The following is a 12,905-nucleotide window of genomic DNA, read 5'->3' as shown; positions in this document are numbered from 1 at the left end:
GTGTGGCGCGGGAATTTGATTCCCCCAGCGGCAGACGAAGGAAGCATGGCTGCGGTGCCTCCGGACACTTGGCAGCCGCCGACTGTTTCAATGGAAACCACGTAGGTGTGAGAAAGGGTTGGGTAGCAAGATCGAGGGAAGGTTCCAGGTTTGGTCTAAGCTCGAACTAAAGAAAAGTTCGTGGAAAACTTCTGCGGGGAACCATTGCAGTCTGGTAGACTGATTCCGGTTAGGTTTCCTAAAAGCTGTTTTTGGAAAGAGTTGAGAGGTGCTGATATCCCAGCATTTCTGACTGAGGAATTCTGAGAATTGTGGTCCACATGTCTTTTTTAGTTAGTTAGTTAGTTAGTTAGTTAGTTAGTCAGTCAGTCAGTCAGTCAGTCAGTCAGTCAGTCAGTCAGTCAGTCAGTCAAAACATGAATAGGTAACAGGTATAAGTATAAACATAGACATGAGCTTATGAAAAGAGTATAAATAGATGATTACAAATAATATAAGCATGGACATGAGCACATGAAATGAGTAAAATAATCAATGGGGACAGCAGGACAGGGACGTTAGGCACGCTGGTGCGCTTATGCAGACCCCCTTACAGACCTCTTAGGAAATGTGTGAGGTCCACAGTGGACAGTTTAAGGTTAAAGCTGTGGGAGTTTGAGGAACTGAGTCAGGTAGAGCATTCCAGACATTGACCACTCTTGCTAAAACCGTATTTTCTGCAATCAAGTTTGGAGCGGTTTACTTTGAGTTTGTATCTATTGTTTGTGTATTATTGTGGTTGAAGTTGAAGTAGTCGTTGACTGGTAGGACGTTGTAACAGATAATTTTGTGTACTATACTTAGGTCAGAACGTAGTTCAAGGTTGTCTAAGTCTAAAATTTCAAGTCTGGTGGCATAAGGTATTCTATCTTAAAAGTTGCATTTTGCCCATGATGACCTCCAATGGGCACTCATCGCCACTGTAATTGAGTCCATCCTCCTTACTGCTGGTTATCCTACTGTTTACTTGCTATCTTTCCTATTATTACAACCAATAAGTTAAGTCTTTACATAATATGTCTGAATAGGATAATGAGTGCCTGAGTGAGAACACTGGGTCATGCATTTGTTTGTTTTCTTGACTGTCCATGGGGTTCTCAGGACTCTTCTCCAATGCCAAAGTTCAAAAGCATCAGAAGCTTTTCTATTCTGCTGCTTCAAATGTGAAATATGAAGGTGTCATATTATATAATGTTGTGCTTTTTCATCTTAATATTTTATTAAAATGCATGAAAATTCTATTTTGCAGCATGGGACTCATGGTTTTGGAGCTATACTGGAAGCATGCACCCAAAACTTGCAAAAATTTTGCTGAGCTCTCCAGACGAGGCTATTACAATGGCACCAAGTTTCATAGGATAATCAAAGATTTCATGATACAGGGAGGTGATCCAACAGGAACTGGTAAGAACACATTCAAAATATATTTATTAGATATTAAAATAAATGCTGATAAAATCTAATGCATAATATAAATGTGATATTACGATGGCCAGAGTTTGTCCATTTCAGCTTTCCCTAAATTCCTCCAGTCTCATTAAATCTAGGCATCCTAGAAACATGAATTTTCAGGAAGCATTTTCTATGTTGACTTTCCAAATTAATGTAGTCTTATTATTGTGATAGGAAGAGGAGGAGCATCTATCTATGGCAAGCAGTTTGAAGATGAACTCCACCCAGAACTGAAGTTTACAGGTAGGTAATCATTTTTTTTAAAATTATATGCTCTAGATAAGGGCTGTCAAACTCCGGCCAATAGGCCGGATGCATCACGTGCTAGCCCCGGCCCCGCCCAGTTTAACAAAGGGGAGGAAGTCCCAATACGTCATGTGACAATTTCGTGATGATATGAGTTTGACACCCCTGTTCTAGATAAATGCTTCTTAGCTGAAGTCAAATAATTGAGTAAGATTGTACTTTAAAGGCACATCTGACATTATTATCCCCCAATTAGTTACTGATGGCCAAATTTATAGCCATTGTGCTCAAATTGAATTGATAGGTTTTTATTATAATTTCTCTTAAAATTATGTTTATTTTTTAAAATGTTTTTATTTTGCTTGACTTGAACTAACTCTGGGTAGCTCACAAAATAAAAAATAATAATACAGTAAAGGATAAATGTTAAAATATTACAAAATAGTTACAGATGGCAATCCAGATAATGCACAAGTCCAGCCAACCTACCCCAAGGCCTGGGAAAATAGCCAGGTTTTCAAAGCCTTTCAGAATGCCTTTCTTGCGAAAATTTCATTCCAAAGGGTTACCATTAAGAGAACTTACTGTACATTTCCTGGAATCTTGATACTATTTAATATGTTGGATTATATAGGTTGGGAAGAAACTTTTGTAGATAATCGGTCCTTCAGATAACCCAGCCATATGCCATGTTGCTTTATTACACTTTGAATCACACCTGGCCACTAGCTCAGTGTGTGTAGTATGGGCATGCCAAGACAAGCCCATCATTATTTGCACTTCTACATTATGTACCAGTTGAAGTTCCTAAATGGTCTTCAAGGACAACCCCATGTAGACCACATTGCTGTAATTGAGCCATGAAGTGACAAAAGCATGAATGTCTGGAATAGCTGCCTGATTCAGGGAGAGAAATGCAGTGCTCCAAAATAATTATCTGCCTGGAAGGGATGAAAAGGTAAAAACTGTTATGAGGTGCGTTGTAGTTTATTAATGTCTTCTCAATTTCCCAGTCTAGTTTACAGCCAAGAGTTTTCATCAAATTGCTAATGTAATCAGGTCCAACTCATCTAAATACTAATTTGGTCCTGTTAAGTTTGACCAAAGTTGAACAGTTGTCATTTGCTATGGGTAATGACCAGCTCAGCTTTTACCTACCACTGTAGATATGCAGTGGCCTCCTCCTACCTTTTCAAGCAAGAGAAAAAGTTGCATCCCTTTAAGCATCATTCAGTTTTGTGAAAAATTTAATCCCAATGTTTCATGGACTAGATGACTGATAAAAATCTTTTCAACTTTTAAGTCTAGGATTAGTGGATGAGACCAGAAATTTTTTAGTTACAGAGATACACTAAAAGTGGTGAGAATGGCACATTCCAGAAAGTGCTGCGAAAGACATCTAGTATTACAAAGGCTTGTGGATGCCAGTTATTAGTCAATAGAGATGTGCAGGTATCTAAGAAGTGGGAAGTGTACTTTAGATCCAGAATAGGCATATGTGTACCTTTCAGTGGCATCTTAATGAAGTTGTGCCTTTTCCTAGTCACATACAGTAGCTCACAGAAAGTAGCTCACATACAGTAGCTCACTGAAAGATATTCATTTAGGTACTCCTTAATGTCTCCTTAATATCTCCTGAGCTTAAATCCATATTTTAATAGTTGGTATAAGAGTAAAAGGCATCTGGAATGCGTGAGCAGTCCTATAATCTCAGTACAAAAATTCTATTGATTTGACTATGAATTTTGATACCAGTGAAGGAGTGATGTGCCATCAAGATCCAGCAGGATGCAAATGCTGCCATTTATTTTGTTTGCATATTTGATACAGGTAACTTAGAAATTATAAACTAGTATTATTTTTTTCCTCAAGGTGCCGGAATCCTTGCTATGGCAAATGCAGGTCCTGATACAAATGGAAGCCAGTTCTTTATTACACTAGCACCAACTCAGTGGCTTGATGGCAAGCACACTATCTTTGGTCGTGTTTGCCAGGGAATTGGGATAGTCAACAGAGTGGGTATGGTGGAAACAAACGCGCAAGATCGTCCAGTGGATGATGTAAAGCTTTTGAAAGTTTTTCCATCTGGATAGACTGAAATCACAAAATTGGTACATGTAGACTCTTCAAAAAAGAAAACAAACCAAAACTGCTCTGTGCCAAGACATACCTGCCAGCTACTTGCAAAGTAATCTCTACTAAAATTACCTTTAGGATTCACCTTTTTATTAAAGCTAAATAATCAAGAGGTTCCTGAACTATTTGTAATGGGTAAATGCCATCAAGGTATGATAAATGTTGTTGACAGCATAATTTTTGTCTTCATTTATGCTTCATTTGGAATGTAGCAAATCACATGAATAAATAAACATAAAATTTTAAATGCAGTAAACAGGCAACATATAGTATTTTACAAGTCATCATAAATACCTGTTAACCTAGTGCAGGGTTCACATGCCTCTGGAAGTAAGATTAGAATGTTCGAAGTAGAAATAGGGAGTTGATTTGTTACCATTTGTTTATTAGGACCAAATCATTTAATATGGTGGTAATTTAACTCTTGGTCTCATTTTATATCCCTCAAAGTCAAGGACATGAAAACTTGAGACATTTTTGAATAAAGTGTGTTTTACTAACTACATTTCCTTCTTGTTTTTACATGATTAATAGTTCAGTGCTGCAAATAAAATACATATTTGTACATATCCATTCTGTGTTTATCTTCATAATATTGTTTAGCTCTATTTCTGTCAGATTTCCATAGTCTTAACACCTAAAAAAATATGCGATAGTATTTCAGTACAAATTTGTACTTTGGTACAAAATAAATAATAGTAGGAATCTGAAAAATGTTGAGAAAACAGTGGATATTTTTGATAATGATTGGTTTAACACAGCCTAAGTGAGTTTTAGGCTGTGTTAAACCAATCATCAAAAATATGCACTAATAAACTCAGTTTATTAGTGACTTAGCAAATTACACATTTGGTTGTTACTTTTTAAAAGTCCAGCTAAGTGTAGTTTATTGAGGCAATCTCTAATGGCACTTTTTGGTGTCAGAAGTTAGCAAGCCACTTATAATGAATCGGTTTGCATTAATATTTGATCTTTATATAGACTTGCCTCTGCTTTCATAAATTTGTGACAAAGCCTTTTGCAGTCTCCATAGAATTCATCGGATAGATGGAATATGCTAATGGCAGACACACACATACAAATTCAACTCTAAATTGAATGGTCATGAAGAATTAAGAAAAATCTAAGTAAAGTTAGGGGAAAATAAAATGCAGGATGTATAGATAACTACTTTGATGATGATCATTGTTCCAAAAGTATGTGTTCGCATGAAATGAATATTTTTGGACTGGTAACCATCTGGAAAACAAACCCTTTGCTCTTTTTATTGTACATATGTTGATACTGCACCATCTTAGTTAGACTAAAGGGGGCAGTCCTATTCCACAAGTACTCTAAGCTGACTGTAGTGAAATGATTGAAAGGGTTCCTAATAGCCATAAGGGGGAAATAGAGCCACCTTACAGAAATATGGCACTGAAAGTAAAAATTGCAAGTAATGGAATAATTCTTGAATTATTCAAGATTGAAACAGTTAAATGGTGAAATGAGACTTGGTATTTTTAAAAGCATATGCAAGATTTCCACATTATACTCTACTTTTTTTTAAAAACTGCTAAGCAAAGTATCACATAATGAAATGGTTTTCAAATATATTCATAGTATACAGATTTCACCTAATGTTGGCTGGCTGTTTTCTGTATTTATGTGGATTACTTACTTGTATAAACATATATTTCTCAATTTTCTAAAATATTCAGTAGTTTTTCAACCAGTTTTTAAAATGAAAAATAAAGTCCCCATAGGTTTTAGCAGAAATGCATCTGAGTAAACTGAATTCTCACTCAATTTAAGCAATTATGCTGTCATGTCAAAAGGCTCACTAGTGTAGTAAATATACTTAGATTAAACACAATGCCCTAATTTTGCCACTATCACAATCTAATTGGAAAAACTCTTGGCTTTGATAATGAGATGTGTGCATGCATAATCTGGGAATTATTTTGTTTGGAAATCTGTGTTTTATTTTTCTCTTAGCCTTGCATTCTTCTGGTGGTTACATTTTTTGCTATGATTAATTGGCAAGACAGGAAATGCCATTAACTTTAATAAGAACGAAGTTCCAGGCGGCTGCATTAATATCTTCTAATGATTAATCTGTAGTGGTTTGTGAAAAAAAAAGACAAGCACACCTGAAAACATCTTGGGTTGATTATGGAAAAAGCTGCTGCCTAGTAACCGAGGGGGCATTGGTCTCAGATTTTTAATATAAAAGATGTGATGCAATTTAAAAATGCTTAGGGAACCTCTATTTATACCGCATCAGATTTCTAGTTCATTTAGACAAGCCCTTCTCTGCAATGTCAGCTACCATTTGTCCAACAGTTTCTGGGCACGAGAGAGACTCCCTTTTTTAATCCATTGCTATACAACTGGTTGGAGAATGCATTCTGTCCAGTTTCTCTTGCCCATTTTTCATCTCGGCTTGCAAGAGATGAGAAGGGACCCTGCTTTAGATTAAGGGAAAATACATGAAGCCATGTATATACTGTGTGTTCAAGATCTGCAATCTTCTGAATGGTTACAGGGTTGAGATTAAACAGAGAGCAAGCACGAGATCTAAACAAAGATTCAAACTGCATAATGGAAAATCTGGAAAGCTAGGTGGCGGACTGAGGAAGCCCATCACATTGTTGGACTAGTTTTTTTTTTCTGCTTTAAAATCTAAAGCATATTTCCCCAAAATATTGCATTGCATTTCTTGCAAATAAAACTTATTTTTTTACCATTGCATTGGCATGGAACATGCTTGTAAATAATTATCCCTAAAATTTATGCCTCCCATGTTTTCTAAATCTGTGAGCTCTTAAATGTTTGATGTTGTCCTTTGCTCTGGGGAACAAAACATGTTTCAGAAGCAATTATGTATTTATTTTCATGAATAAATCTTAGTCCTAAAATCGTCATGTCCTGGTTTTATCACACAGACTACAATTAATAGAAGAAAGAAATTCAAAACTCTGGCTCCTCCCAACATCTGTACTGATACTGTTATTTATTTTCTACTGCTCACTTATATAATTAATGCATTCAAATATGGTTCTTAATAGAGAATCTGTTAGTGTGTATGTTTGTATCTCATACATATACATTGCACAATGTATTCCTTAGCAAAAAAAAAGCAGCTTTTTAGAGCAGAGTCCAATTTAAACATTAAGGGGTGGGTGAGTAGAGGCTGGTGAGGCACCCTTTGTCATGAGTGATATCAAGTTGGCAATGCCACCCAGTCACGTGACCACCTAGCCATGCGCATCCAACTGGCCATTATGCAGATCATATTAGTGGTTCGCAGGATTTAAAATTATGAATGTATTGGTCCCTGAGGTGTGAAAGGTTGATGACCTTTGGTCTAGAGAAGGGGTCTCCAAACTTGGCAACTTGAAGACTTGTGGTCTTCCAAGTCTCAGAATTCCTCAGCCAACTTAACAATTGCTCTATGAGCAGGTGGCTTAACAAGTTTCCCTCCTTTCGTGCCTGGTGCCTAGTTTTCTCAAACATTTATGATATGATTTAGCCTCCAGACCCCTTATCAGCTTTGTGGCTTTCAGCATATTTTTGTATCATGGTGACTAGCACTGTATGCAGTATTCCAAGTGTGGCCTCACTAGTGCAGTATAAAGTATCACTTTTCATGTTCTTCATGTTGTTCCATTGTTGATGAATTGGCTAGGCCTGCATTGGCTTTTTTGGCAGCTGCAGCACATTGATGGCTCAGACTTAAGAGGTGATCCACTTGGATGAGCTTAATTAAGACCCACAGAACAGTATTAATCAAGATGGGAAGATGATATTCCGGTTTCTTGTGCTTCTGCACGTGTGAAGACCATCTGGAACCCAGAAGAGCAACGGGCAATGACTTGCATGCCCAGAGATGGCTCTGCGTGCCACTGCTCACGTAGGTTCGCCATCACGGGTCTGATACATGGTATGTGAAACCTCAAGTAACTACTGAAGAGCCTCTAGTAACTGATCTAATTCTGAGATAGGATTCCTCTACCGGGAACCCAGATTTGGTACTGGGTTCCCTGGGTTCCAAGGGAGAAAAAATTCTTGGGAGAATTGTCTAAGCTTTCTACCTGCTGCCCTTCAACAGACGGAAAACTCTCATTAACCAAGAAAGATCAATACTTACTGGAAAAGGACACGAACCTATTATTGCAAGCCAGATCGTCCCGTCCTATTACATTCTGTCAATTGTTCCAGATTGATACTCCTGCATCTGCGTTATTTTCAGGATTGCTTTCATTTCTTGCCTGTCGCTTTTATTCTGATGGCACTTTTGCATTTTGCTTCATTCTCATCTTGCTTTAGTTCCACAATTATGTTGTACATCCTTACATAAACTGACACTTAAAAGTGGAAATCCCCGATGAACCAAAAAAATGCACAATTAAAAAAAAACACGCATGCCTAATAGGTAATCTCGATTCAATGGGTTATCATACTAATTCAAAGCAAAAACATTATCTGAAACTGCTTGTTTTGGCCAGCAGTTTCTGTCTTTCTCCTTCTTTACATTCATGCAATTCACAAGGCACTTCTTACAAAATGGCCACCTCTTTCTTTTTTGGTGTTTTGCCTGCAATTTCTGTTTTGTCCTTTTTAAAAAATTTTGTATTTGTATTTCTGGAAAACTAAAATAAAAAAAATGCACCTGAGAATAAGACCAGTTAAAGATTACTTGTACTGTTAACCTTTTAAAAGAAATCAATTTTATTTGTGCACTGATATTATATAATCAATTTCTTTATAATAGAGCCCTGTGGCTTACCACTAGGTTTTTAACTGAGTGCAAATTACCCTATAATTATAATTGTCTCTTGTTAGCTTCATAGTGACAATGTCTTACAGGAAATGCAGTTGTTTCATTGCCAACACTTAATTGCCAATTCACACAGAAAAGCAGAGTTTTCAGCCCAGCAAACATCCTTGGTCCAGTTTTTCCAAAGCATTTTCACATCTAGAACGGGGACTTTTTGATGGGAATGAATAACTGCAGTACTTATATTCCTTTTTCAAGACTATTAATAGTGCAGTTTATTTATCCTACAGTAGTTTGCCGAAATGTTTCTGGCTACTTTGTGCACACACAAAAAATAGAGTTCTGCTGTTGAGCAAGTATGGTCAGATTTGTCACTGAATGACATCAGCAGGAAGAGATGTTCCACCATTTGAAAGATATTTCCTGACAGGTATCAGCTTGTCCAGAGATAGCTAATAAAGTGGCATGCACGGTGACAACAAATTAAGCTGCTCTTTCAATAGTCCAAAAGGAGGATTATTTTTTAAAAAAGAGCGAGAAAAGAGTATGGAATTAAAGAAAAGGCTGTGCTGACTTATTGGCAAGAAGAAAAAAGGAATGCATTAGCAAGCCACATTTAGGAGTAAAATTTAGGACTGTTTATTACTGAAAATCAAAAACTGAATGAAATTGACACATGCAACAAGAAGCAAAGAGTAGGATCTAGCACTTACACACACACACACACACACACACACACACACAGTCCCATTTTTGTACAAAGTTTTCTTGTTCTCTTCTTTCTTTCAGCCTACTATCTAAAAATCTTTCCAAAGGTTCAATGGACCCTCCTGAACAAATAATGGTGCATAAAAGAAGATCATTTTCCAAATTAGGGAACAGAACATCACTATGCCTAAGTTGCTATATAAGGAAATTGTAGAGAGTTAGGAAGATGACCTTGATGGAGATACGAAAGACCCCTTCTCAGAGCAATGAGTGGGATAAAACATATTTCAAGTTACAGTAGCAGGATAAGATTTGAAAGAGGCTTAGACAAAAACCTACCTAATTCAATAAACTCTAAACAGCAGAAGGAGGCAGAGCAGAATCAGATTTGTGAGTTTCTGTTATTACAACCGCTATCACTTTTAGCCTTCCTGTGTATTTCTTGCTCTGGTTTACCTAGTGGGTGCTGACAGAAATGAAGAAGCGCTAATGGTCTTAAAATGAATACAGGCATCCTGCCCTTTACAGCTGTGCCCTGAAGAATTGCAAAGAGGCAAGCGCTGAGATGAGAACTTGCACATGATCTTACTCATATTATGGACATTATAAGACAAGATCATGGTCAGAGGCAAACTCCTTCTGCAGTGTTCTGTATCTATCCAAATTTTCCACATGTTATTGTGTAGTAAAATTAGATTTAAAAATCAAGAGTGTCACGGATATACATGCTTCAGATGTGGATTTCTAAAATTTGGCAAATTTCCAGTATTCTGAAGTAGTGAAAAACTCTAAATGAATCCAAGAGCTAAAAAAACAGATTTCACCCACCTCTGTATACTAAAATAGTCAATGCTGCCAAATTTCCACTCAGAATGGCAGAGTGACAAGCAAAGAGTGACAAATCACCTGTTGAAAACAGGATGAAAATAAAAAGAATAACCAGAATGGTTAATTTTTGCAGAAATATTGCACTTTGACAGGTAGTTATTGAGAAAAAAATTCTTTTCCTTAGTTTGGTATGGTGTTACAATAACACAGCTATACAAGTCTGGAAGGCTGGCACAGATTTTTCAAGCCAGGTGCATATACAGGTGCTTCAAATCAACACCACAGATAAACAGCTGACACAGATGTGCCCTATAATTTCCTTGTGCCTAAATCCTCCTATACAAATGCAATTATGTTAAATTAGAAATAAAATCAGTTCAGTTCAGCTATGCTGATTGGAGCTCTGGGATTAGGTTTAAAATACAGCTTCCTTATGGACCCTGAACCTTGGGTTACAGATGTTCGACACTGCAATCTTTCCAACAGGAAAAGCTAAATCTTAACTTTACCCAAGTCAGTAGTACAAGTAATGAAACGGTAATATACGTGGAATGCCCCAATTTGTACATTTGCTTTTTCAGAAGGCTAGAATTATTCAATTTTCCATCTGCTGCACAGGGCATTCTGGCTCTTTGAGAGTATTTGGAAATTTGGAAAGACTGTCAAATTGTCACTCAGTTAATCTGCAATTGCCCAAGGCTTGACTAAGAATAATATATCATCAGAATTATCAATGAGTGTCTGAATTTTGGCTCGGCTATGCTAAGGGAATTACTACAAAGTATATGCCGTGAACAGATCTGGATGGCAGGAGGAATATAATAAACAAGAAACATCTTGAAATGTTAGCTCTCTATTTTAAAACGTTGTTGCCCCAGTATTGGCAATCATGCAAAATACAGGGGCAACTGCAGAAAAAGCTGGTTCCTGCCTCCCCCGCATTTAATCTTCTTTCCCTGGCAGAAAATGTCAACCACAATTGGCAGAGAGAGTGACAAGGAGATACACCTCGCATAGAAATGAATCAAATTTAGGTACTCAGCAGTCCTCTTTGGCTTGCTGGGAAACACTCCTATCCTCACTATGAAGCCAATTAAAAGACAGTGAGGAGTTAAGGGTTAGAAAGAGACTAGAGGAGTCAAGGTAAAAAGAGATGCAGGCGGCCGGGAGGGGGGCTTAAGTGGAAAAAATGCCCATCTGCATTTAAGGAAATACTTAGGAACATTAGAAGAATATTATTCTCACTTTTTTTTGTTTTTTTTTAACACAAATAATACAAACAGTACATATACAACTGAATAAAAAAGAAAGAAAGACGAAAGAAAAAGGAAAATACACAGATTACAGTGCACCCCCACCTCCTGGAGACCTTTCCCCTCCCTCATGTTTCTTAGATATACAATATATTCCAATTGTGCTCTTATACCATCCAAAACAACATATATTCTTGAGTAGATTTATTTCCTTTGCCTTCCACCAACACTGAATTTATAAAAAAAATATTCCATTATAATTATTTACTTTAATCATCCCTTTTTAAAGTTTAATTTATGTTGTTAATTTATCATTTGTTGCCATACTCCAAATTTCATTATATCATTCATTTCTTTGAATATCCTAATTTCGTCCCCAATATTTAGCCATCACTAATTTAGCTGCCATTATCAAATTTACAATCAATTCCTTTTTTGTTTCATTTATATCCCGTTTTTCCACCAGCAACAATAATGCAATCCTCGGTGACATCTCTAGATTAAAGTGACCAGATTTTAAAATTTGTAAAGCGGGACACCATTGATCGGGGGGGGGGAATCGAAGGGGTACCCAACACGTAGCCCAGCGTGCCCAGGTCCTTCTTCTCGCCTGGCCTCATCTTCACCCTCTGGCCACCCGAAGACTTCCAGCCCGAGCACTAGCAGGAGTTGCGGGGCGGGCTGGCCGAGCGGCCTCACGCATGCAGCTCGCCTCGCTGCCCGATGGAGGCTGCCCTGCTACTGGCACTGCTGCGCCTCTGCTCCACCGCCGCACTGCTTTGGCGCGATGCCAGTGCCACCCCCTCATCAGCTCTTCCCGCCCGGACGCCCGGCACCCAGGAGCCGCCCGAAGCCTCCCAGCCTGCCGGGGGCGAGTCGGCCGCGGTGCAGCCGGTGGTGGGCAGGAAGGCTTCGGGCGGCTCCTGGGCAGCGGGCATCCGGGCGGGAAGATCCGGCGAGGGGGTGGCAGTGGCATCTTCGGCGCAATGAGCAGAGGCGCAGCAGCGCCAGTAGCAGGACAGCCTACATCAGGCGGCGAGGTGAGCTGCATGCGCGAGGCCGCTCGGCCAGCCCACGCCATGACTCCTGTTAGTGCTCAGCAGAACACAGCCACCGCGCAGCCTCCAGCCCCACAGGCTGCCCTCCCGGCGCACAGCCACTATAGTCATCCTGCAATTCCTTAGCGGCTGCGGCGGCCGCAAGACCTCCTCCTCCTCCTCCTCAGCCACCGCCATCTTGGCTCCCCCTCCCTCCAAGCTCCCCCCCTCCAACTTCCCTCAGGCCCCATCCTGCTCTTCCCTCGCCCTCGCACAGCGGGTCCTGGCAGCACCGCCGACGCTCTTTCATCCACTCACCCATGGCAAGCGCTTAGAATTTCTCCCGTCCACCCATCCAGGGGGCTCTCGCCCTTTGATAACTCTCTGACGAGGGAACGGTGAGAATGAATTCCATTTGGAAGCATGGGAACCCGATTCGACATA

The 12,905-nt window shown here is 39.0% G+C and overlaps 1 protein-coding gene across 2 annotated transcripts; it reads left to right on the top strand.

Annotated features, from left to right (window-relative positions):
* On the top strand, window positions 1-4,440 carry PPIL1 (peptidylprolyl isomerase like 1). 2 transcript variants are annotated; one of them, XM_032219075.1, is made up of 4 exons: window positions 1-101; window positions 1,289-1,443; window positions 1,666-1,734; window positions 3,610-4,440. In XM_032219075.1, exons 1-4 carry the CDS (start codon window positions 46-48, stop codon window positions 3,828-3,830), a joined length of 501 nt encoding a protein of 166 aa, XP_032074966.1. In that variant the 5' UTR covers window positions 1-45; the 3' UTR covers window positions 3,831-4,440. The 2 variants fall into 2 exon arrangements, with proteins under 2 accessions (XP_032074966.1, XP_032074967.1); XM_032219076.1 differs by having other exon boundaries at window positions 32-105.
* The last annotated feature ends 8,465 nt before the right edge of the window (window positions 4,441-12,905 follow it).

The sequence above is a fragment of the Thamnophis elegans genome, chromosome 5 (genome assembly GCF_009769535.1).
Source record: "Thamnophis elegans isolate rThaEle1 chromosome 5, rThaEle1.pri, whole genome shotgun sequence".
Classification (NCBI taxonomy): Eukaryota; Metazoa; Chordata; class Lepidosauria; order Squamata; family Colubridae; genus Thamnophis; species Thamnophis elegans.
Note: the sequence above shows the minus strand (reverse complement) of the source record. Positions and strands in the feature narration are given on the sequence as shown.